Source organism: Dendropsophus ebraccatus, chromosome 14 (assembly GCF_027789765.1).
Source record: "Dendropsophus ebraccatus isolate aDenEbr1 chromosome 14, aDenEbr1.pat, whole genome shotgun sequence".
Classification (NCBI taxonomy): domain Eukaryota; kingdom Metazoa; phylum Chordata; class Amphibia; order Anura; family Hylidae; genus Dendropsophus; species Dendropsophus ebraccatus.
The window spans coordinates 63,945,704-63,973,373 of record NC_091467.1 but is presented as its reverse complement, the minus strand read 5'-3'; the positions used below and the strand labels follow the sequence as shown (position 1 = coordinate 63,973,373).

At 45.6% G+C, this 27,670-nt stretch overlaps 1 protein-coding gene across 2 annotated transcripts in view; it reads right to left on the bottom strand.

Annotated features, from left to right (window-relative positions):
* DNAH9 (dynein axonemal heavy chain 9) overlaps positions 1-27,670 on the bottom strand; it is a 141,214-nt gene that overhangs the window by 52,701 nt on the left and 60,843 nt on the right. Inside the window, exons 34-41 of one of the 2 annotated variants that reach the window (XM_069952168.1) lie at positions 27,431-27,558; positions 26,367-26,475; positions 22,354-22,501; positions 18,333-18,507; positions 8,062-8,235; positions 5,705-5,912; positions 1,326-1,491; positions 1,028-1,130 (exon numbers count right to left, since the gene is read on the bottom strand). In XM_069952168.1, coding sequence (XP_069808269.1) covers positions 1,028-1,130; positions 1,326-1,491; positions 5,705-5,912; positions 8,062-8,235; positions 18,333-18,507; positions 22,354-22,501; positions 26,367-26,475; positions 27,431-27,558 — 1,211 coding nt within the window. Of the gene's footprint in view, positions 1-1,027; positions 1,131-1,325; positions 1,492-5,704; positions 5,913-8,061; positions 8,236-12,927; positions 12,985-18,332; positions 18,508-22,353; positions 22,502-26,366; positions 26,476-27,430; positions 27,559-27,670 lie in introns of those variants that run through there. The other variant, XM_069952169.1, reaches the window with a different exon arrangement.

The window sequence follows — 27,670 nt, the reverse complement described above, 5'->3', positions numbered from 1 at the left end:
ATACTTCCCGATAGGTCTCTATAACTAACATGTGTGATACTGCCCAATGGGTTTCTATAACCTTACATGTGTGATACTGCCCGATGGGTCTCTATAACCTTACATGTGTGATACTGCCCGATGGGTCTCTATAACCAAACGTGTGATACTGCCCGATGGGTCTCTATAAATAACATGTGTGATACTGCCCGATGGGTCTCTATAACCTTACATGTGTGATACTGCCCGATGGGTCTCTATAACCAAACGTGTGATACTGCCCGATGGGTCTCTATAAGTAACATGTGTGATACTGCCCGATGGGTCTCTATAACCTTACATGTGTGATACTGCCCGATGGGTCTCTATAACCAAACGTGTGATACTGCCTGATGGGTCTCTATAAATAACATGTGTGATACTGCCCGATGGGTCTCTATAACCTTACATGTGTGATACTGCCCGATGGGTCTCTATAACTAACATGTGTGATACTGTCCGATGGGTCTCTATAACTAACATCTAACACTGTGGTATCCTGCATAGATCATACTGACCCCCCCCCCCCCGCGCCCCCCTCATCTCTATCATAGCGGTATCCAGTCATCCTACTCAGACCATACTAGACCCTCATCTCTATCACTGTGGTATCCTGCATAGATCATACTGACCCCTCCTCCCCCATCTCCATCACTGTGGTATCCTGCATAGATCATACTGACCCCTCCTCCCCCATCTCCATCACTGTGGTATCCTGCATAGATCATACTGACCCCCCCTATCTCCATCACTGTGGTATCCTGCATAGATCATACTGACCCCTCCTCCCCCATCTCCATCTCTGTGGTATCCTGCATAGACCATACTGAACCCTTCTGGATGACTTGAGGTTTTTAAATAGTAATAGTAATTTACAAATCTATATGACTTTCTGGTACCTGCTGATTTGAAATTTTCGATGAAGTTCCCCTTTAAAAAGGAGCCTGACCTGGCCATGTGAGCCCCTTAAAAGATATTAAGTGTACTGCATCAGTGTGTTGTATCTGACCTGTAGCCGGGGGTTGATGGTGAAGCTGCCGGCGGTGGGGTTCATGCAGGACACATACTGGACGTTCATTATCTCTTTCATGGTCAGCTTGGTCCGGTCGTACCTTCGAAAAAAGTGAAATTGTTAAGACTCTGACTATATGGTGACTGCGACACATATCGTGATGCCAGGGATGGTAGTGTAGCTGTGCCCGTAGGCACCAGTCATCTCCCAACTTCTATGTCAGATATTCATGAAATGACCCAAAGGACTGCAGCAACAGATTCTCAGCACAGGCCCAGGGGTCGGAGCTCCTTACCAGTGGCTGTAGTCCATGTGTTGCCGGATCAGAGTGTGCGGCTGCACCGTCCCATACGTGTCCACCTCTGGCATGTTCATATCATCAATGAAGTAGATCAGCTTCTTGGTTCCCGGGGGACCGTAGTTCCTACCAGATTTCTTTTCTAATGGTTTCTCTAGAATGGCTGGAGGCAGAGAGGGTAATAGTATATCATCAGTATATATGAAAGACTCTGATCACATCACCGCCATGGAGTTTCTAACAATGGACCCACTACACAACAGGCACCAACTGTGCTGGACAGATCCCACTAATTTATAAAGGGGTAGATGGGAACTGGCCTGGTGTCTATCATTTCAAGCAGCATTATATTAGTAATATACTTGTACATAGGGGCAGTATTATAGTAGTTATATTCTTGTATATAGGAGCAGTATTATAGCAGATATATTCTTGTACATAGGAGGCAGTATTATAGTAGTTACATTCTTGTATATAGAAGCAGTATTATAGTAGTTATATTCTTGTATATAGGAGCAGTATTATAGCAGATATATTCTTGTACATAGGAGGCAGTATTATAGTAGTTATATTCTTGTATATAGGAGCAGTATTATAGTAGTTATATTCTTGTATATAGGAGCAGTATTATAGTAGTTATATTCTTGTATATAGGAGCAGTATTATAGTAGTTATATTCTTGTATATAGGAGCAGTATTATAGTAGTTATATTCTTGTATATAGGAGCAGTATTATAGTAGTTATATTCCTGTATATAGGAGCAGTATTATAGTAGTTATATTCCTGTATATAGGAGCAGTATTATAGTAGTTATATTCCTGTATATAGGAGCAGTATTATAGTAGTTATATTCTTGTATATAGGAGCAGTATTATAGTAGTTATATTCCTGTATATAGGAGCAGTATTATAGTAGTTATATTCTTGTATATAGGAGCAGTATTATAGTAGTTATAGTCTTGTATATAGGAGCAGTATTATAGTAGTGATATTCTTGTATATAGGGGCAGTATTATAATAGTTATATTCTTGTATATAGCAGTATTATAGCAGTTATATTCTTGTACATAGGAGCAGTATTATAGTAGTTATACAATACGGGGTAGGAGAATCAAAGAATGGGCACTCACCATAACAAAGCTATGTCTCTTTAATCATGATGCATATTTATTAGTTGCAGGGAGGGAAGGTGAAGGAGCAGGCACGCTCTCACTGCATCTACTGTGCACACCACACTGCTCACTCTAGAGCCCAGGTGCACGAGACACGTTTGGAGTGCTCCCCCACCTACTCTACTTGCCTGGATTATAGTAGTTATATTCTTGTATATAGGAGCAGTATTATAGCAGATATATTCTTGTACATAGGAGGCAGTATTATAGTAGTTATATTCTTGTATATAGGAGCAGTATAATAGTACTTATATTCTTGTATATAGGAGCAGTATTATAGTAGTTATATTTCTGTATATAGGTGTAGTATTATAGTAGTTCTATAGTTGTATATGGGGGCAATATTATAGTAGTTATATTCCTGTATATAGAGGCAGTATTATAGTAGTTATATTGTATATAGGGGGCAGTATTATAGTAGTTATATTCTTGTATATAGGAACAGTATTATAGTAGTTATATTCTTGTATATAGGGGCAGTATTATAGTAGTTATATTCTTGTATATAGGAGCAGTATTATAGTAGTTATATTCTTGTATATAGGGGCAGTATTATAGTAGTTATATTCTTGTATATAGGAGCAGTAATATAGTAGTTATATTCCTGTATATAGGGGCAGTATTATAGTAGTTATATTCTTGTATATAGGAGCAGTATTATAGGAGTTATATTCCTGTGTATAGGAGCAGTATTATAGTAGTTATATTCCTGTATATAGTGGGCAGTATTATAGTAGTTATATTCCTGTATATAGGGGGCAGTATTATAGTAGTTTTATTCTTGTATATAGGAGCAGTATTATAGTAGTTATATTCCTGTATATAGGGGCAGTATTATAGTAGTTATATTCCTGTATATAGGAGCAGTATTATAGTAGTTATGTGGCTCAGGGAAGAAACAGAGTGCTGCACATCACACCTATGGCTGATACTAGTGCCGCTTGGCTAAATAAAAAACACATCAGAATTTTGTGTATGAATTGATCAAGCCATACTGCCCCATGTACCTCGTGCCGGTATCTGATACACATGGGTCCCTACACTAAGTCCACACCGTGCCAGTCAGTGGCCACCAACCCCGCAGGCGTGCACAGCCAGGGAACGGGGGCCATGGGACGGCCCTGCGACCCCCATGCCACAGGACCAGACCCAAAAACACCACACCAGAACCCGGCCAGCACCGCCGGCGGAGAAGGTCGCCCCCAAGCAGCACAAGTTTGGATAAGGTATTGCGCTCACCATAGCTGCAGCAAACAGAATGGGAAAAAAACAGGAGGGATTAAAACCATGTGCACTCAGGTGTCTCCTGCTAATTGCGGTCATGTGGGTCTCACCAGGAGGAGTGCAAAACACGGAGAAAAGAGAGAAACAAAATGTGGCTCAGGGAAGAAACAGAGTGCTGCACATCACACCTATGGCTGATACTAGTGCCGCTTGGCTAAATAAAAAACACATCAGAATTTTGTGTATGAATTGGGATGTGCAGCGGTTCCATTCTCTCCAGTTCGTATTATAGTAGTTATATTCCTGTATATAGGGGCAGTATTATAGTAGTTATATTCTTGTATATAGGAGCAGTATTATAGTAGTTCTATAGTTGTATATGGGGAAGTATTATAGTAATTACAGCTGACTGATTATGTGTGACTGCTTAACCCTTTATTTCCATCACATAGAACATGCTGGAACATGTAGTTTATAATTAATTGGCAAACACAATAACTAACAGAACAATGTATAATATATTTAAAACACAAAAACATGAAAAACAAAATCCATGTGTTAACTTGATCTTTCCCCACAGCTTTGACAGGAGACCAGTGACTTGTTGGACTTGTGGGATTCAGCTTCTGATGAACTATGCGTTGGCTTTTGCTGTTTGTTGAGCAAATTGAGTCTAATTACGTTTTTTTTGTGAAGTTCAGGCTTTTTTGCCTCTCGAGTGTGTGATGTTCTTCCAGACAGTGATATGAGCGCGCTCTAAATTAAGGCGCTTGTACTTCTGCCAGGGGCTCATAAAGAATATTGCAGCCAGAGATGTGCAGAATGAGGTAGAAAACTGCAGACTAAGCAGATACCTGGGGCCTGCTGTGAGCAGAGGAAGTGGCACGCTCCTCATTCGGGAACTTAACCTACATTTGTGCAAAGGGTTGTAAATGAGGAACATAGCACTGAATGAAGAAGCTTCATAAGACGAGCTGTCACTGACATAGAGAGGAGGCGAAGGCCGGGGCAAGGTCAGGACGTACATCTTTAATAAATAAGCAAACACTGACCATTTACTGTACATGGAACTAAGATCCATGACACACTGACACTTGGGATAGACGATAATGATGCGCTGACACTTAGGGTAGAGAATAATGACACACTGACACTTGGGGTACAGGATAGTGACCCTCGGAGTACATGATAGTAACACGCTGACATTTGGGGTACAAGATAATGACACTTGGGGTACAGGATAGTGACACGCTGACACTTGGGGTACAGGATAATGACATGCTGACACTTGGGGTACAGGATAGTGACACCCTGACACTTGGGGTACAGGATAGTGACACTTGGGGTACAGGATAGTGACACTTGGGGTACAGGATAATGACACGCTGACACTTGGGGTACAGGATAATAACACACTGATACTTGGGGTACAGGATAATGACACGCTGACACTTGGGGTACAGGATAGTGACACCCTGACACTTGGGGTACAGGATAATGACACACTGACACTTGAGGTACAGGATAGTGACACCCTGACACTTGGGGTACAGGATAATGACACACTGACACTTGGGGTACAGAACAAGGACATGCTGACACTTGTGGTTCTAGGTGAATGTGTGCACTAATAATGGCAGGACGCTATAGAAAGGGATATATATATGTTTTGTTTTTAGGTATATGAGTACATAACACACAGAGCTCTCAGCACCACCCGCCTCTAGAAGAGAAGACAGACCACAGAGCCTGGTTGCCGTTTAGCAGTAAGCAGGGCATTTAAAGCAGACCTGTCATCTGTCATTACTGCTCTGTGTCCTCTCTCCAGCGCACTGCTCGCTGCGTTATATAACACTGCCATCTGCTGTATGTACTAGGTATTGCTCTCACAATGTGCATTTTAATTCTTACATCCCCAAAGATGTGGAGTTTACCTACTACTGGGATACATTGACACTCAGGACACAGAGCACACATTACCTTGCAGCATGGCAGATGTAGTGTAGTAGTTGAAAGGAACATTCTTGATCAGATACTCATCGGGGTCCAGAGATGACAGCTTCTCTCCCACCAGTACTGATTTCCCAGTGCCGGCATTGCCCACCAGCATGACTGGCCTCCTGTTGTCCAGTAGTTTGTCCATAAAGTAGCGGACGCGGATTGTCTCAGTGGTGTGGACCAAACAGGCCTGAAAATCACAGGGTAAAACTCTTATTAGATAAAATATAGAGGATGGAGCCTTTAAAGAGTCACTCTCATATATATATATATATATATATATATATATATATATTTATTTTTTTTTTTTGCAGCGATTTTAAAGTGACTGTACCACCAGGCCCAGGCTGAAGCACTGGAGGCGGGCCGACCCACCTTTAGTAGGAGGAAACCCCAGCCCCTCTATGATAGGGTTCCATAGCCTCCAGTGCTTCAGCCTTGGCCTGGTGGTACAGTCGCTTTAAGAAAGTTTGTAATTGGGTTTATTAGGCAGATATGCCATTATCTGCATTCAAAAAGACTTTCCCCAGGTCACCCCCCTCCTCTCTCTCATCCACTGCTCATTATCAAGAAATCTCGACTAGTTTACATCAGTCAAGCCCTGTGTAACCTATGGAGAGGGGAGGGGGGAGGAGGGAGATTAGTCGGCAGCAGAGAGCAGAGAACAAAGGCTTACACAGCGGGACCTGTATGAAAGCCGGTATTCTGAGGTCAGAGATGTCAGTGCTGACTTTAGAGGAGATAGCCCAGTGATGTAGCTGTCTTTGTTGCCCTGTTTTGGTGCCTCATCTCCCTCCACTCCTCCCCTCTCCATAAGAGGTCCATGAAGACAGGGGGGAGAGCTTCAAATTGCTTTTTCATGATAAAAATGCATTTTTCGGGTAATAAACCCAATTACAAAGTTTCTTAAAATCGCAAAAACTATTGATTTCTGTAAAAAAAAAAAAATTAAACCACAGTGACACTTTAACTGCGGTCAAGTAAAGAATAAACATTTCCTAAACTTTCTAACATACTTTATATAGTGTTTCTTCTTTTAACAAAGCAAGAAGAGATGTTGAAAACAGCAATGTCATAGTGTAATGGTAATAAGCATTTCTCACTCAATCTAATAGAGATGTGGTAGGGAATCTTGGCTCTCCAGCTGTTGCAAAACTACAGCTCCCATGAGGCCTGGACAACCAAAGCTAAAGCTGATGGGAATTGTAGTTTTGCAACAGCTGGAGAGCCAAGATTCCTTACCCCTGTAATAGAGGGTAGAAAGAAACTGCAAATCCCAAAGAGGTCCCACGGCAGCCATCTTTGATCATCTGTACACTAAAAGTGAACGAGACATCAAAACTGTGAACATATATGAAAAAAAAAATCTTGGGTCTCGAGACAAAAGGGGGTCGATGTGCAAACAATAGCGATCGGGGAGATGGATCCATCAAGCTTTGTGCTGCGCACACAATGGTTCCGGCTCTCCCTCTTGCGTTTCATCAGGCCTCTTTCAGAAATCTGAGCAGCATTTAACTGGTCTCAAGAGCGATAAAAGCAAAACGCAGCTGTATTGTGCGCTACCCTCTCTGTTGTATATATACAATAAGATTTTCAAATCATTTCCCTGCTGAGAATAATGTGATGTATATCAACAGTGCGGAGCCTGCGGATGAGCGGAGGAAGAGGTCACTCGGCAGAGTGTGGGGAACAAGCACAGCAAAATGTGTGGCGCTTTTCTCTTTTGTGCAGAACAGATCTACATATGAATGTTAAGTCGCTGCGTAAAACATTTGATTCCTTGAATGGTACAGATCAGTAGAGTCAGAATCTTTCGTACTAGTCACATTCAGAGCTGCATTCATAATGCTGCAGGGCTCCAGTTAAAGGGCTTGTTCACAAAAAAAAAAAAAATCTTTTAAATTAACTGGTACCAGAGATGTGTAATTTACTTCTATTAAAATCAGCTGCTGTATGTCCTGCAGGAAGTGGAGTCTGGAGAGCAGGAAAGGTTTTCTATGGGGATTTACTACTGCTCTATACAGTTACTGACATGGACAGAGGTGGCAGCAGAGAGCACTGTGTCAGACTGGAAAGAATCCACCACTTACTGCAGGACATACACCAGCTGATAAGTACTGGAAGAATTGAAATTTTCTAATAGAAGTAGATTACAAATTTCTGGCACTTGCTGGGACTAGTTGATTTGAAAGAAATTTTTTTTTTGCTAAAGAACCCCTTTAACTCTCAGCCAACAGATGACATTTTGCTACCAGTACAGAGATCAAATGCGAGCACTAATCCTAAGTAAACTGCATCTCCCTCTTTAAAATAATGAAGAGAATTTCCATGGAGCCGACCTGCAGGGGCATATCCGGATCAAACTCAAACTTGGGGATAAGTTTAGACCACGGCTCAAACTTCTTGGTCTCTGGGTCGATGTAATAGTCGAAGACGGTGCCCTGGGACGGAAACTTGATAGTCTTGAATTCTGTTGTCCACCATTTACTGAACTCCACTCTGTAGTCGATCAGCTGAGGAGCAGAAATAGGGAAACAATAATTGTTACAATGTGATTTCACGGGCATCAGAATATAATCACCAACCATACAACCATTATTAGAGGGGCCTAGACCATGGGAAGCTGGGGAGACATTTTCATCCAGGGAACGGACATGGATGAGACCCTCGAGGTGTGGCAGAAAAGGACCTGGAGGCTAAGCCATCAGTCATACAGTAAGGAGTAATGAGGAGGTATACAACACGTTACATATACGTTATACATAGTATATTTAGGGGAAAGGGTTCATTTGCGTATTCATGAAAAAACAGGACTCTGTACCCACAATCTGACCCCCCCCCCCCCCCCCCCAAACCGCTTGTATCTTCAGGTAGCTTTTAATCCAAGGTCTGTCCTGAGGTCTGTTCGGCAGGTGATGCAGTTATTGTCCTAAAAAAACAACTTTTAAACTTGCAGCCCTGAGTCAAATTGGTGTGGCCTAGATTGTGTATGCATTAGACTTGCACCAGCCCTCCGCTGTGCCCTGGGGTGGGGTGGGGTGGGGGGGGGGTGAGTGGTAGCAGGCCGTTTGGAGTCCCTGCTGGTTGGGGCAGCTCCAGGGGGTGACCTCCATTATACTGACTACTATACAAGATGCTAGGGAAGCGGGATGACCCCATTATACAGGATACCAGGGAGACTGACTGACCCCATTATACAGGATACCAGGGAGGCTGACTGACCCCATTATACAGGATACCAGGGAGACTGACTGACCCCATTATACAGGATACCAGGGAAGCTGAGTGACCCCATTATACAGGATACCAGGGAGACTGACTGACCCCATTATACAGGATGCATGGAAGCTGAGTGACCCCATTATACAGGATGCCAGGAAAGCTGACTGACCCCATTATACAGGATACCAGGGAGGCTGACTGACCCATTATACAGGATACCAGGGAAGCTGAGTGACCCCATTATACAGGATGCCAGGGAAGCTGGTGACCCCCATTATACAGGATGCCAGGGAAGCTGAGCCTGAGTGACCCCCATTATACAGGATGCCAGGGAAGCTGAGCCTGAGTGACCCCCATTATACAGGATGCCAGGGAAGCTGAGCCTGAGTGACCCCCATTATACAGGATGCCAGGGAAGCTGGTGACCCCCATTATACAGGATGCCAGGGAAGCTGAGCCTGAGTGACCCCCATTATACAGGATGCCAGGGAAGCTGAGCCTGAGTGTCCCCCATTATACAGGATGCCAGGGAAGCTGAGCCTGAGTGACCCCCATTATACAGGATGCCAGGGAAGCTGGTGACTTCCAGCTGGCAGTGATAGTTACCATCTTCCTGCTGTGTCTCCTCCTCAGGCCATGTGCGATGAGCGAATATCCCACCCGCGGTGGGCGTTGGGGGCGGGTCTTGCCGCGATGGGGCGGGGCTTAGCGGAACACATCGGGACTGTTCCACTTGTGGAGAGGGGGACACTGGTGCAGGACGCTCTGAGCCTGTGTCAGGGGGAGGTGCGGAGGTGTTTCAGAGGGGATTGCAGACGCTCCCTTCTGCGTCTCTGGCAGGGTGCTTAACCATCAGTAGCGTAGCTACCTTGAAGACAGGGGAGACAGGCCAGACGGGCCCCCAGGCCCCCTGCAGTGCAGGGCCCTATAGCAACTGCCTTCCCTGCCTTCATGGTAGCTACGCCACTGCATCTGTGCAATGTTCAGACAAGTGATGAATAGAAAAAAACCTGCCCTGGGGCATTCCTAATGGTGAAAAAGGCGGGGAGGAGGAACGGAGAGGCGGTGCAAGCCTGGGCACAGACACTCTAGGCCATGCCAATTTGACAAACTATTTTTTTAGGACAACAACTGTATCACCTGCCGAACGGACCCAGGACAGATCTTGGATTAAAAGCAGCTATCCTAAAGTACAAGTGGTTAGGAGGGGGCAGATTGTGGGTACAGAGTCCCTTTAATGTCTGTAAATGTCTTCCATGTTTGATTTATTGGAGGCATACTTGTGGGCCTGATTGGTTGCCAGAGGGTTTAGCTCTGGGTAAGATGGCAGCTTGGTCTTTGGCTAGAAAGGCCCATAGCTTAGGGGAAATTCTCCTACAATGCATTATTGTCTGTTCTCATGTCCTCTACCTAAACTTTATCCCTGGAGTATTCTGAGAATCAAAGGGTCCATCTTTAACCCTTCTACATGACTACTTGCTGACGGTCTCCACCACTGGCTGTGGTCTTCCGGCTTGTAGCCAGTGATCTTCCAGTCCAGCAGTACCACATGTGAGTGAAATGCTTACTATCTTTTCATACAAGGTGAGAGTCCAGTTGTAACTGGGAAGTCTCACCAGGTGAGATTCACCACTACAGGGCTACATGAGACACTGTCCTCCTATCTCACGTTTTATAGGAGTGGGGTCTGGAGGCTGTAACAGCTTGGACGCCTATGGCGGTGCATGATGCTCTGTATTGGGAGCTGTGAGCAAATGAGACAGGTGCCAGGGCCTAGGTGACAGGAGGTACCAAACAGCACTCTGACCAGATGCAATAGATTCATGCATGACAAACACATAAAGCGACTCTGTACCCACAATCTGAACCGCCCAAACCGCTTGTACCTTCGGATAGCTGCTTTTAATCCAAGATCTGTCCTGGGGTCCGTTCGGCAGGTGATGCAGTTATTGTCCAAAAAAACAACTTTTAAATTTGCAGCCCTGTGTCAAATTGGCGTGGCCTAGAGTATCCGTACCCTAGGCCTGCGCCGCCTCTCCTTCCCTCCTGCCCACCCTCTTCATCATTAGGAAAGCCCCAAGAACAATTTCTGCTATTTATCACCTATGTGAACACTGCACATGGGCTGGATCGTTAAGGCACCTGTGCAGTGTTCAGACAGGTGATGAATAGGAAAAATCCTGCCCGGGGGCACTCCTAGTGATGAGGAGGGCAGGGAGGATGGGTGGAGAGGCGCGGCAGGCCTAGGGCATGGGTACTCTAGGCCACGCCAATTTGACACAGGGCTGCAAGTTTAAAAGTTGTTTTTTTAGGACAAAAACTGCATCACGTGCTGAACGGACCCCAGGACAGATCTTGGATCAAAAGCAGCTATCCAAAGGTACAAGTGGTTGGGGGGGGGCAGATTGAGGGTACAGAGTCCCTTTAAAGGGGTAGATTTGTAATTTATTTCTATGTAAAAATCCCATACTAGCTGCGGCAAATCCCCATAGAAAACCTCTCCTACTCTGCACAGTTCCTGACAAGGACAGAGGTGGCAGCAGAGAGCACTGTGTCAGACTGGAAAGAGAAAAATGCACCTACCTGCAGGACATACAGAAGCTCATAAGTACTGGAAGACTGGAGATTTTTAAATAGAAGTAAATTACAAATACCCCTTTATGTGTTATTAACCCTGCATGTACGCCATGTTCTACTGCTGCTGCATTGAGGTCCTTGGGGGGTATTCTGGTGGTGTAGGAGCAGCGAGGTGCCGCAGAGGTCAGTGAGTGAAGTGCTGCAGAGTCATGACCTGGAGGACCAGAAGAATAACCTGCGTCCTGTCTATGTGATCTCTCAATTGTAAGAGAACTGTATATCTAAAGCCTTTCTTTCTCTTATCTGGGAGACATGTCAAGTAAAGCACCAGGTAAAGTTGTCCTAGAGTCACTGTACTCTGACCAGGTCAAGCAAATTATGTCCCTGGGGGCTGGAGCCTCAACCAGGCTTCCTGGTTCTTATAGTCCTACCCATATTCAGATGCTCACACTGTGAACACAGGAAACAACTATTTTTTAACCTTCCTTTATTAAACAACAAAGGGGCTGCCAGGTGGGCTGTCCTGTAGCGGCAGCATTACTGGAGACCCCCTTATACATAGATTGGCCACTATTCTACCGTCTATGAATACAGCGGCTGCTTCTCCCCCCGTGATCCCGGGATTAGCCGTCCTTCATCCAGGTGTTAAAGGGCCGGTGTTTGAGGATATGAGCGTTCTGCAGACGGGAGCTGCCGGCCCGATAAAGGGCTTAAAGTCATTTTATTTGCAGAAGCCGGTTTTAACCTTTTTTTTTCCCTTTCCCTTTTTACAACAAAAGCCTTGACATTTGCAAGCTTCTTAATATCGATTTAATGGGTTGGCAAGAGATTAAAACTTAAAGCACGGAATTGAAATGAGCGACCTTAGGCCGATCCGCTGGGAGGAACCGGAGCTGGGAAGAAATGCTATTTTCATTCAATATTTTTTTTTTCTTCTTTTAACATGAAATCCCAGGTGAATGAAAGGGAGGGGGGGTTGGTGTAAGTTTCTGCGCAGAAGGCATGTGCTCAGAGATTCCCTGTGATCTATGTCCTGCGGTCAGTCTGAGAATGCCTGTGCACAACTGACCCTAATAAAGGCCCCCTCCCCCATATAACAGATAGGGGGCTCTGATATATGCATATATAGGAGACTCTTCATTGCATCCTGCGACCACTCCCGGCTACGCTGAAAAGCTGTGAGACCTCTTTTGGGTTACAAATTAGCACAAGGATCAATTCAGTAAAAAATTCAGGACTCTGCTCCCCCTCCTCAGACTGCTCATTTTGTAGATACTATTTCCCCATTATAAATAGTGCCACCCTCTCTCCTACTGTAACTGCCCTTACTGTAGATAATGCCTCAATCCCTCTTCTTCCTGCTGTGACTATTGTCATTGTAAAGAAAGGCACACGTCCTCTCTTACCCATTGTCGTTGGTCTTCTAGTAGAAAACTCTGGAACCATTCTCCTACAGGATGTGACTACCCTTGCTGTGAAGAATAGCAACCACCACCCATTGTAACTGCTTTAACTGAAAAAAAAAAAAAAAAAACCCCTCTCCCTCCTGGTGATCTTACTGTAGAGGATGGTGTCCCCTCTGTGTCACAGTAACTGCTCGTACTATAGACAATGGTGTCGCCTCTCTATCACAGTAACTGCTTGTACTGTAGAGAATGGTGTCCTCTCTCTATCACAGTAACTGCTCGTACTATAGACAATGGTGTCCCCTCTCTATCAAAGTAACTGCTTGTACTGTAGAGGATGGTGTCGCCTCTCTATCACAGTAACTGCTTGTACTGTAGAGAATGGTGTCCCCCCTCTCTGTCACACTAACTGCTCATACTGTAGAGAATGGTGTCCCCTTTCTATCACAGTAACTGCTCGTACTGTAGAGAATGGTGTCCCCTCTCTATCACAGTAACTGCTTGTACTGTAGAGAATGGTGCCCCCTCTCTATCAAAGTATCAGGTCGTACTGTAAACAATGGTGCCCCCTCTCTATCACAGTAACTGCTCGTACTGTAGAGAATGGTGTCCCCTCTCTATCACAGTAACTGCTTGTACTGTAGAGAATGGTGCCCCCTCTCTATCACAGTATCAGGTCGTACTGTAGACAATGGTGCCCCCTCTCTATCACAGTAACTGCTCGTACTGTAGTGAATGGTGTCCCCTCTCTATCACAGTAACTGCTCGTACTGTAGAAAACCACTCTCCTGACCTATACAGGACCCTACCCTGTCTATTAAAACTTTGTGCAGTCATCTGTCCTTTTAACAAGATTATAGGAGGAGAACAGTTCCTGTCATTTTGGCTGGAGTTGATGCCTTGTTGTCCCATCCTTCCTCTCTTCTCCTCTGTAATCCCATTATCTCTATTGCCTCGGCCCGGCCTCTAGATTAAAGTTGTGTTGAAAGCGGAAGAAAATTGTAGCTAAATGGAAATACTACATGCCGGTTACAGTAATCCCCATCATTCTTCTATATTGTGAGCAGCCAATAATCTTGTGCCGAGAGCCGAGCCCGCCGCCGTGCCATAAGATTACATCTAAACAAGTGGTAAAACATTAGCCGGGGCTGGAAGACAATGGAATCACCTCCAGACAACAAGCCAATGCCCGCTGCGTACAGACCAGATATGTCATTAATACTGTGCGGGATTTCTAGTACACAATAGCAAAGGGAAGTGGTACTGTGCAGTGTATATATATACAGAATAAGAGCAGATACTGAGGATTACACCCAGTATACAGGACAGGAGAAGTGGTACTGTGCAGTGTATATATATACAGAATAAGAGCAGATACTGAGGATTACACCCAGTATACAGGACAGGAGAAGTGGTACTGTGCAGTGTATATATACAGAATAAGAGCAGATACTGAGGATTACACCCAGTATACAGGACAGGAGAAGTGGTACTGTGCAGTGTATATATACAGAATAAGAGCAGATACTGAGGATTACACCCAGTATACAGGACAGGAGAAGTGGTACTGTGCAGTGTCCATATATACAGAATAAGAGCAGATACTGAGGATTACACCCAGCATACAGGACAGGAGAAGTGGTACTGTGCAGTGTATATATACTGAATAAGAGCAGATACTAAGGATTACACCCAGTATACAGGACAGGAGAAGTGGTACTGTGCAGTGTATATATACACAGAATAAGAGCAGATACTAAGGATTACACCCAGTATACAGGACAGGAGAAGTGGTACTGTGCAGTGTATATATACTGAGGATTACACCCAGTATACAGGACAGGAGAAGTGGTACTGTGCACTGTCCATATATACAGAATAAGAGCGGATACTGAGGATTACACCCAGCATACAGGACATGAGAAGTGGTACTGTGCAGTGTCCATATATACAGAATAAGAGCGGATACTGAGGATTACACCCAGCATACAGGACATGAGAAGTGGTACTGTGCGCTGTATATATATACTGAGGATTACACCCAGTATACAGGACAGGAGAAGTGGTACTGTGCAGTGTACATATACACAGAATAAGAGCAGATACTAAGGATTACACCCAGTATACAGGACAGGAGAAGTGGTACTGTGCAGTGTATATATACTGAGGATTACACCCAGCATACAGGACAGGAGAAGTGGTACTGTGCAGTGTCCATATATACAGAATAAGAGCGGATACTGAGGATTACACCCAGCATACAGGACAGGAGAAGTGGTACTGTGCAGTGTCCATATATACAGAATAAGAGCGGATACTGAGGATTACACCCAGCATACAGGACATGAGAAGTGGTACTGTGCAGTGTCCATATATACAGAATAAGAGCGGATACTGAGGATTACACCCAGCATACAGGACAGGAGAAGTGGTACTGTGCAGTGTATATATATATATACAGAATAAGAGCGGATACTGAGGGTTACACCCAGCATACAAGACAGGAGAAGTGGTACTGTGCAGTGTATATACAGTATATACAGGGCCGATTCTGGGGTTTCGCCCGCCTGAGGCAAACCTCAGGCGGCCGCCCCGACCCGATCACCCCAGCGCGTCCCCCACGACCCCGGGCACTCACCACAGCCTGGAGGTCCGTGACAGCTGCAGGGTGACATCGCGGGACCTGACTGGATGTGGAAAGCGCGGGCGACGGGACAGGTGAGCGGCCGCTGTCATTTTTGTTAAGTGATACTTAACAAAAATGACAGCAAGGGGGACATAATGCCGCCCCCCTGCCGGACCGCAAAATCTGCCGCCTGAGGCGGAAGGCTCATTCCGCCTCATGGCAGAAGCGGGCCTGAGTATATATATACAGAATAAGGCTGGGTTCACACACAGTATATTTCAGGCAGTATTTGGTCCTCATGTCAGGTCCTCATTGCAACCAAAACCAGGAGTGGATGGAAAGCACAGAAAGGCTATGCTCACACAATGTTGTAATTGAGTGGCCCCCATTTAATGGCAAATATTTGCTGTTATTTTAAGACCATGGCTGTTGTATTGAAATAATGGCAGTTATTTACCGTTATATGGCGGCCATCCACTCAATTACAACATTATGTGATCATAGCCTTTCTGTGTTTTCAATCCACTCCTGGTTTTGGTTGCAATGAGGACCTGACATGAAGACCAAATACTGCCTGAAATATACTGTGTGTGAACCCAGCCTTAGAGCGGATACTGAGGATTACACCCAGCATACAGGACAGGAGAAGTGGTACTGTGCGCTGTATATATATACTGAGGATTACACCCAGCATACAGGACAGGAGAAGTGGTACTGTGTGTATATATATATACACTGAGGATTACACCCAGCATACAGGACAGGAGAAGTGGTACTGTGCACTGTCCATATATACAGAATAAGAGCAGATACTGAAGGGCCTATTACACGGGTCGTTTAGAGGAGCAAACGAGCGCTCTCAGCGCTCGTTTGCTCCTCGTTCCCCGCTCGCTGCCGCCGCTATTCAATGCGGCTGCAGTGAGCGGGTGAGTGCGGGAGGGGGCGCCGGGGAGCTGCGGGGGGGCTGCTCGGAGGATCGCTGATCGTCCGGGCAGCCCATAGGATATAGCAGCGTCTGCTGCTGATGCTCCTAATCAACGGAGTGCTGGCAGCAGATGGCTGCTATATCAGTCGCTTGTTTTTCAACATGTTGAAAAACAAGCAACTGCAACGATCAGCCGACATGAACGATGTTGGCTGATCGTTGCACTCTATTCCACGGGACGATTATCGTCCGTAGCGGCCGATATCGGCAGAATACGGACGATAATCGTTCCGTGGAATAGGGCCTTTAGGATTACACCCAGCATACAGGACAGGAGAAGTGGTACTGTGCAGTGTCCATATATACAGAATAAGAGCGGATACTGAGGGTTACACCCAGCATACAGGACAGGAGAAGTGGTACTGTGCAGTGTCCATATATACAGAATAAGAGCGGATACTGAGGGTTACACCCAGCATACAGGACAGGAGAAGTGGTACTGTGCAGTGTCCATATATACAGAATAAGAGCGGATACTGAGGGTTACACCCAGCATACATGACAGGAGAAGTGGTACTGTGCAGTGTATATATACTGAGGATTACACCCAGCATACAGGACAGGAGAAGTGGTACTGTGCAGTGTATATATACTGAGGATTACACCCAGCATACAGGACATGAGAAGTGGTACTGTGCAGTGTATATATACTGAGGATTACACCCAGCATACAGGACATGAGAAGTGGTACTGTGCAGTGTCCATATATACTGAGGATTACACCCAGCATACAGGACAGGAGAAGTGGTACTGTGCAGTGTCCATATATACAGAATAAGAGCAGGTACTGAGGATTACACCCAGCATACAGGACAGGAGAAGTGGTACTGAGCAGTGTATACATACTGAGGATTACACCCAGCATACAGGACAGGAGAAGTGGTACTGAGCAGTGTCCATACAGTACATACTGAGGATTACACCCAGTATATAGGACAGGAGAAGTGGTACTATGCACTGTATATATATACTGAGGATTACACCCAGTATACAGGACAGGAGAAGTGGTACTGTGCAGTGTATATATACTGAGGATTACACCCAGTATACAGGACAGGAGAAGTGGTACTGTGCAGTGTATATATACTGAGGATTACACCCAGTATACAGGACAGGAGAAGTGGTACTGTGCACTGTATGTATATATATATATATATATATATATATATATATACTGAGGATTCCACCCAGCATACAGGACAGGAGAAGTGGTACTGTGCACTGTATATATATACTGAGGATTACACCCAGCATACAGGACAGGAGAAGTTGTACTGTGCACTGTATATATATACTGAGGATTACACCCAGTATACAGGACAGGAGAAGTGGTACTGTGCACTGTCCATATATACAGAATAACAGCAGATACTGAGGATTACACCCAACATACAGGACAGGAGAAGTGGTACTGTGCACTGTCCATATATACAGAATAACAGCAGATACTGAGGATTACACCCAGTATACAGGACAGAAGAAGTGGTACTGTGCACTGTATATAGATGCTGAGGATTACACCCAGCATGCAGGACAGGAGAAGTGGTACTGTGCACTGTGTATAGATGCTGAGGATTACACCCAGCATACAGGACAGGAAAAGTGGTACTGTGCACTGTGTATAGATGCTGAGGATTACACCCAGCATACAGGACAGGAAAAGTGGTACTGTGCAGTATAGTGTGGTCACTTTTTTGATTGTTGATGTTTACTTGGGACAGACTGATGTGCACCCCAGGTTTAAACTTTGCACATCATGCAGTTTAGTGTAAGACACAAAAACAAGCTCCCTACCTGATCCTGGAACATGGCTCCTCCAAAGGCCCACACCGCTGCAAAGACAAAATACAACTCATAGAGCTCCTTGGGGCAGTCAGGGGGTGTGTTTTCTTTGGTCAGGAGACACTCCAGTAGGTAACACAGCATCTGCACCATGCTCTGCTCTGGAACGGGTATAATCTTCTTGAATCTGGTTTGTGGGAGCAATGAATATAAAATAAAGTTTAACATCAATTACAGCCTCTAATTCTTCAGCATTCAATCCAATTCCAGGAATAATTAACAAATGCACCATCACAGGCTGTAATCCTACCACCGGCAACTATACGACGACACAGACAGCCAAAGCTCCACAGATAGCCACACCTCCAGATAGCCACACCTCCAGATAGCCACACCCCACAGCCGCACCCCACAGACAGCCACACCCCCACAGACAGCCACACCCCCACAGACAGCCACACCCCCACAGACAGCCACACCTCCACAGACAGCCACACCTCCACAGACAGCCACACCTCCAGATAGCCACACCCCCACAGACAGCCACACCCCACAGACAGCCACACCCCCACAGACAGCCACACCCCACAGACAGCCACAACTCCACAGACAGCCACACCCCACAGACAGCCACACCTCCACAGACAGCCACAGCTCCACAGAACTCCACTACTCTACAGACAGCCACAACTCCACAGACAGCCACACCTCCACAGACAGCCACACCCCCACAGACAGCCACACCCCCACAGACAGCCACAGCTACACAGACAACCTTACCTCCACAGACAGCCACACCTCCACAGACAGCCACAGCTACACAGAACTCCACTACTCTACAGACAGCCACACCTCCACAGACAGCCACACCCCCACAGACAGCCACACCCCCACAGACAGCCACAGCTCCACAGACAGCCAAAGCGCCACAGACAGCCACACCCCCACAGACAGCCACACCCCCACAGACAGCCACACCCCCACAGACTGCCACACCCCCACAGACAGCTACACCTCCACAGACAGCCAAAGCACCACAGACAGCCACACCTCCAGACAGCCACACCTCCACAGACAGCCACACCTCCACAGACAGCCACACCCCCAAAGACAGCCACACCTCCACAGAACTCCACTACTCTACAGACAGCCACAACTCCACAGACAGCCACACCCCCACAGATAGCCACACCCCCAGATACAGCCACACCCCCAGAGACAGCCACACCCCCACAGATAGCCACAGCTCCACAGCCACAACTCCACAGACAGCCACACCTCCACAGACAGCCAAAGTGCCACAGACAGCCATACCTCCAACAGCCACACCTTCACAGACAGCCACAACTCCACAGAACTCCACAGACAGCCACACCTCCACAGACAGCCACACCCCCACAGACAGCCACACCCCCACAGACAGCCAAACCCTCACAGACAGCCACACCCCCACAGACAGCCAAACCCTCACAGACAGCCACTACTCCACAGACAGCCACAGCTCCACAGACAGCCACACCTCCACAGACAGCCACATCTCCACAGACAGCCACACCTTCACAGACAGCCACAGCTCCACAGACAGCCACACCCCCACAGACAGCCACATCTCCACAGACAGCCACACCTTCACAGACAGCCACAGCTCCACAGACAGCCACATCCCCACAGACAGCCACACCCCCACAGACAGCCACAGCTCCACAGACAGCCACATCTCCACAGACAGCCACACCCCCACAGACAGCCACATCTCCACAGCCACACCTTCACAGACAGCCACGCCTTCTCAGACAGCCACTGCTCCACAGATAGCCACACCTCCACAGACAGCCACACCGCCACAGACTGCCACACCTCCACAGATAGCCACACCTCCACAGACAGCCACACCTCCACAGATAGCCACAGACAGTTCAGTCCATTGCCTGAATGCACACTGTTTCTGCACAGGACTCATGCAGATGACCACTATGCATTTGGGTCCCACACCCAAACAGTATGTGTTCAGGAAGAGGTCACCAGTAAACTATTGTCATTCCATTAGATTCCAAGGGCTACTAGATGTCATATGCATGCATACAGTTATGATAGTGTCATAATACAGGATGTCAGTACTCACTATGGGAGATTTTATGAATCCTTATGAAGATGGTATTCCACAATGTTCCAGGGATCTGTTTGGTGTATAGTCCGATTGGTTGTGTGTTTGCTGGGAGCGTGCCCCGGCCGGCGGCACCGCTTCTACCAGCACACAATATCCATTGTAAACTGTTAATGACATCACTAGATTGTGCTACAGAGGTTGGTGTGGGTCAGAAAGCTGACCCTACGCATTTCTGCAGTCACTATTACCTGAACGCAGAAACATGTAGGATCAGCTTTCGCTCCCAGTACACATAACCCATTGGACTTTACACCAAATAGATCTTGTGGAATATCATCTTCATAAGATTTCCCATAGTGAGTACTGACATCTGTTATTATATATAGCAATATATTATTATATCTTATTATATATAGCGATATATCGCAACTCAATCTGCATGCATACATATGACATCTAGTGGCCAGACTGTATAACACACTTTATAGTACACAGTCAGTGGGGCGCTTAATGCAATATTAAATATCTCTGTATTTCCCTTATATTGCCAGCACGGGAATGGCAAACGGCATTTAGCAGTGTACATGTACTGTGAGCAGAGAGCTGTGTATAGACCTTTACCTTGTGTATTTATCCCTTTGCTGATATACTGACCTAAACCCTTTGTGTACGGCCCAGACGTGATGTGAATAAAGCCTAGGCTGTGTGGTGACTCTAGTGTTAAAGATACTGTGCAACTACAAACATCTGACATGAGTCTGTAACAACTTGGCAATAGTGAGCGGCTGGAGGACCATTAGTCTTTGATTATTTGCAGATTTCCTCAGTTTAGCACAGAGGACCTTAGAGAGACGGCTTTATACTGGGATATACTGTATGTGTCACTGGAGGAACATAATAAGCAGATGTTGGTTTCCTGTCTTTATGGAGAAATAAATGGAAGCTATAACGCTGATATGTCCGGTGAGGCGCGGGTGTGTGCCGAGACGCCTGGAGAACAGGTGCCTGTGATCACGGATCTGGGAACTGTAACCGGGAAGACGTCTGATGATTGTTCCTATTCTGTAAATGTCCCTGCTGTGCGTTCAGCGGAGAAATACGGAATCTGGATGCTGGGAAATACATTCTGTATCTAATAATCAGCCGTTCATCCCCCATCCACCCCCTCTACTCATGGCGGCTCCAGTACCGGGTTAATGGGTGGAAAAAATGAACCAGGGCGGCACATGTACTGATGTATGGTTATAAGAGGCCGCGTGATGTAAACAGCCAGAATTAGAAATACATTTCCTTTGTCCTTTTTCCACGATGGGAATAATTTAGACTTCACTCGCTGGCAGCAGAAAGTGGCTGTGTGGGCGCACGGCGGTGAGCGATAGTAAAAAACGTCAGGCAATCAGCTGTGCCGTTTAGCGAGTGAGGGGGGGGGGATAAGAGAATTATATGGGAACAATGAAGAGAAGAAAATAAAAGGCCGATCTTATTATGTATTATCACTCGCAAAACATTATTTTATACATTAACATAATCCAACAAGTAGGCAATTCAATGCTTTCTCCGAGCACTATCCTCTGCTGTAATACCCTGCAATACTCTGTGCTGCTGTGGGGGATGTGCCTACTACTGTCAGTACAATTCTTTTCTGAAATGCTCTGTGCTGCTGTGGGGGATGTGCCTACTACTGTCAGTACAATTCTTTTCTGAAATGCTCTGCGCTGCTGTGGGTCATGTGCCTACTACTGTCAGTACAATTCTCTTCTGAAATGCTCTGCGCTGCTGTGGTTCATGTGCCTACTACTATCAATTAACAATACTTTAACTTTACTTTACTTTACTTTTACTTTAACAATACTCTGAAATGCTCTGTGCTGCTGTGGATGATGCGCAGCATACTCTTATGACAGTACTTTCTTTTCATGGCATTACCTGGTCCGAAGAGTGTCCAGGCACCCAGGCAGATACTTGTCAAACAGAATGGTCAGGTTGGCTCTCTCCGACTGGACCTCTCGCTTGTCTATCCAGCTGGTGACTGGTGGATTCCAGCCCAGGTCTGCAGGGTTGATGTACAGGATCCCTATAGGAATAAAATGACAATCGGGTGTGAATGGAGTGTAGGATGCGGCATCAGGCATTATATCAGTGAACAGATCCGTTTTCACTTCTTAAGGTGCCCACACACTTACAATATTTCTCTCAGGTTCCCCTTACATAAAAATGGTTGACATGGCCGAAGGATAGGGGTAAAGTCTAGCCAGACAGCTCTGGTGATGGCTTATTGCTCCTAGGACCAAAGGGCAAAGCAACAGAAATCTATCATGTCCAACCCTTCTCTCCTCTGGCATCATCTGTCAGTGAAGAGTCAGGAGGCCCCATACATCTTATACTGGCATCCAAAATCACTGGTGGTGGCAGGTCTAGAGGACTTTAATGTAAGGTTTATGGGAATCTTAGGTGAGGACTCGGGTGGGGGGTCCTGTCTGTGGAAATGTGGTGTTTTGTGTCCCATATTCAGCTATTGTTATTGTATGGAACACAGTCACATACAATGTGTAGACAGGAGCATCAATCAAAGCCCCTACAGGCTCTGTGAAGGGGACACAATGTTCAGGACTTGAAGACCTATTCTAAAGACAGAACGCTAATTTCTGATTGGGGTCGTGGCACCCTGGACTGATAAAACCGAAGGCTCCAGCAAGTGATGTGGCCTCTGTATTATTTAGCAGGCATAGCGCTATACATGTTGTAGTGGCTGTGCCTGGTATTGCAGCTCACTTGAATGGGATTTGAGGAAAGCAGTACAGGTACTGTCATGATGGAAAGAAAACTACTGTAACTTGTATGACGGGAACCCTGCATCTCCTCTATATCACATTCATATACTGAACGTCCCTGCACTGCACCATAGATACCACTAAGGATGGTGACAGAATGATCTCCTCAATGAGCCCCTTTGGAACAATCTTAGATAAATGGCCTCACTTTTCATGTAGAATTGCTGAGGGTCAGCAAGTATTATCTGCACAACGGCCAATGGATCATCCCAATACCAATCTGCTGCAGTTCATCGCTATGTAGGATTTATTGATTCTTTAGGATTATTACAGCCATTGATTCTCCTGTGGACCAGGCTGCGGCAACAATCCATAAGGACAGTCCCAAGAAGAGAATTTTCTCTAAACAAAGTTTGATCACTATATCATGGAAAGCTCTGCAACTTTCTAATAGGGGAGAATGTATCATTCCTTGCAGCAGCCATTGCCACTCCTCAATAGTACATGGTAAAGTATATCCCCCTCTTTATGTTTTAATTGCTCACAGTTAAGATGCTTGCTGTCAATCAATAGGAACATTCTTGTTTACACAACACTTGAATCCCTTCACGTTATATACACCCAGAGCTTGAAAAAAATAAAAAGGGCTTAAAGTATCACTGTCGTTGTAGTACAGGCGATTATAAGAAACTTTGTAATTGGGTTTATTAACCAAAAAATGCATTTTTATTATGAGAAAGCAGTTTGAAGCTCTCTCCCTCGTCTTCATTGTTCTCTATGGAGAGGGCAGGGGTGGAGGGAGAAGAGGCACCAAAACAGGACAACAAAGAGTTAATTTACAGCTACATCACCGGGATATCTCCTCTGAGGTCAGCACTGACCTCTCTGACCTCTGAATAGAGGCTTTCACACAGCTCCCGCTGTGTAATCCTTTGTTCTCTGCTCTCTGTTGCCCCTTCTTCCAAGGCTTGGCCTTCTGTGGCATGTGAAGGAACTGCTGGTGCAGGGATAGGGACAGTTATGGTCCCTTTACATGGAACAATTTATCACTTAATCGTTTATTCCTAAATTATTTAGCCGATTTTTTAACAATCAGCGTTTACACGTTACAATCGTTCCAAACTGTCACCATTACAGACGTTTCAAGATCGTTCGTGCCTTTTAAACACACCCACACTGCTGCTGAAATCGCTGAAAGACTCTTTAGACGAAGCGATCGGAGAATCCAAAGCTAATGACCAACAACGAATTTAGGACAGGATGAAAGATCACGATCAGCGATTTATCGATCGTTGCTTGATCCTTTGCAGCCTTTACACGAGCAGATAATGGCTCACATACGATAGTTATCAAACAGATTTGCACCATCATTGTTCTGTGTAAAGGGACCATTAGCTATAAGTTAGGCTCCAAGCAATCTGACAGTGATTTCAGGAGGGATAGGGCCGAAAAATTCTCAATTCTGATTAAATAGGTATGTTTAAAAAAAATAAGAAACAACTCACTATAATGATGAATTTAACCACAACATCAACTGATAAGCGGGTATTTTTCCATCCGCCAGCTGATCACTTGCACTTATACACAGACTGATTAAATGGCCGAAAAAACGTTTCTAGGAATACTCGTTCCCATGTAAAAGGGTCTTAAGGATGCTATCAAGGTCAGAGTAAAAAACATTATGAGCCGGCACTGCTATAATCCACTGGGGTAGAGTGTGAGCAACTTGCAAATAATGGTACTTATAAAGATGGAAGGAGGTGCTCTGCAGTAAAGATTTGGACAAAATACCAAAATATAATCTCAAGGTCAATAGAAGAAAAAAATACAATGCGGCACTCATCAGTGGACGTAACTTTTTTTTATTTTATATGTTGCAAGGAAACTGAAACAAAACAATCAGCTGTGAGGCTGACTTGACTACAGCTGTTTCGCGGGAATGACCCTGCCAAGTCAGCCTCACAGCTGATTGTTTTGTTTCAGTTTCCTTGCAACATATAAAATAAAAAAAAGTTAGGTCCACTGGTGAGTGCCGCATTGCATCCTTTTCTTCGACTGAACTTGAGATTACCTTAAGGATACTATAACTGGGGCTGGCCAGATTGGAATATTTACATGCTGAAAACCCACTCAGTGCCAGTCATGTGCTTCATTACTTTAAGAAATCTCTTTCGCACTTAGGAGAAAAATTCCACTAAAAATACATGCATAACTTGATCTATAGTGCCCTTGTCACTTTAAAAAAGCTCGGTCGGAGTCCAAGGGTTCACACCCCCACTGATCATTAGAGGCAGCAAAAGCATTCAGCTAAGCGCTTCACTCCCAGCTTGCTGCAGGACATGGTCTCCATCGTTATAAGGGCCCTATTACACGGAACGATAATCGGCCCTATCCGGCCGATTATCAATCCGTGTAATAAACACAATGATCAGCCGATGACAATGATCATCAGCTGATCGTTAATATAGGCTTGGATCTTTAATTGTAGGGCGCCGATCGCACATCGCCACGTGTAAGAGCAATGTGCGGCCGGCGGCTGACGATTTCAAACCGTATACATTACCTATCCATGCTGCAGGGCTCTTCTTGCGCTCTGCTTCTCCCCGGGTCCTGCGCGCTGCAGCTTCAGAGCGGCCAGTCTGAGTTGACCGGCCGCTCAGCCAATCACAGGCCAGAACCGCAGCGGCCAGTAATTGGCTGAGTGGCCTGACAGCTCTGACAGGCCGCTCTGAAGCTGGAGCGCGTGGGACCCAGGAAGAAGCAGAGCGCAAGAGGAGCCCTGCAGCCTGGACAGGTAATGTATACAGTTTAAGCAAGGGCTGCAAGGACATCAGTAACAATGTCCATGCAGCCCTTGTTAAACGACTATCGGGCCGTGTAATGGGCCCAGCAAACAAACGCCGATTGAGCAAATTGACTCTCATTTACAGTTATTATCGGGCCCCCATTGGCCCTTGTAATACTACCCTAGTCTCTGGAGACCTATCTCAACTCTATTAAAATGTTTGACATCTGTGCACATCAAAATCCACGCAATGTTGTATGGATTTTCCGCTACAACTAATTGTCATTTACAACCAAGGTGAAAACACAGTAGGCTTTGCACCTTTACACAATTTTAGACCTCTTCGTATATAAAGAGCATTCAGGAGCCGATGGAGATATTACCTGCTCTGGACACTGTAGCTGGGGTGGCAGTCCTCAGGTGACTGATCTCAAACACCAGCCTCATGGTCGGGTTTAGTGGGATTCGCTCATTACTGGCCAGCGTTAGAACCTGAGAGGAGATTAGAAGAGAACAAGACCTGTTATCATCACATCATGGCACGTCACAATCCTGCACAAAGGTGCAGGATTATTTTTCCATCATTTCCATTAATGAACGTTGTGGAGTATGATTCTTAGAATGCAGGTTGGTGCAGCAGTGCTGTAGTTCTCTACATAGTATGTGCCTATGGCTCTTATTTTGCTCAGAAATACAGTGGTGCCTTGGATTATGAGCATAATTCGTTCCGGGACTGTGCTTGTAATCCAAATCCACTCTTAAACCAAAGCAAATTTTCCCATAAGAAATCATAGAAATGCAGACAATTGGTTCCACACCCCAAAAATAATGATTTATTATTCTGAATAACATGTAAAACAGATCAAACAAACATTCAGAAACAGCAGAATCTGTGATAATATAAGTTACTGTACAGTAATGGAGAGGATGGGAAACACAAGGGCTGACAGAAACTGCAGGGAGCATGAAGGAATGAGCAGGGCAGATGTGGGCACATACACGCAGCACTCTCTGTCTGGGGAGAGAGGGGTTACAGCTATGGAGAGATTACCCCCACAGTTCTGTCCCCTAATGCAAGCCCCAGCCTGAAGTGGGTCTGCTATGATTTGGAAGGTGAGGGAGACTTCCTGGGTCAGAGTACAGGGCTGTAGACCCCGCTATGCAGACCATGCCCCTCCCCCTTCCCCCCAGTACAGGGAGCTCTTAAACCAAAGCAATGCTCTTACACAAAGTCACAATTTTGAAAAACTGTGAGCTCTTTAATCAAAACGCTCTTAAACCAAATTACTCATAAACCAAGGTACCACTGTACTATGAAGCAGTCCTGACCATGTAATTAATAGAAACTAAAATGGCCGCTGGATTATTTGCTGACACACTGCCACAGACAGAAACTGTGAATGGAAGATGGATTTGACATTGCCATGCTCTCATCGTCATCACGTACCTTATTATCATCCATGACTGTATTCAAGGACTCGATCCACATTGGATCAATATCTCCATCAAGTACTATCCACTTGGGTCCATCATGTGTAACGTTGGCCAGTTCACGCATAACTGAGGAAAAGAGACCTACAACACATACAGAATATTAATGGCGGCGATCAGGGGCATGATGTCTCCTAAGAAGAACAAACTCATCTCCCCAATCTCATCTGCTTTCTATTCTGCAGAAACTGGAAAT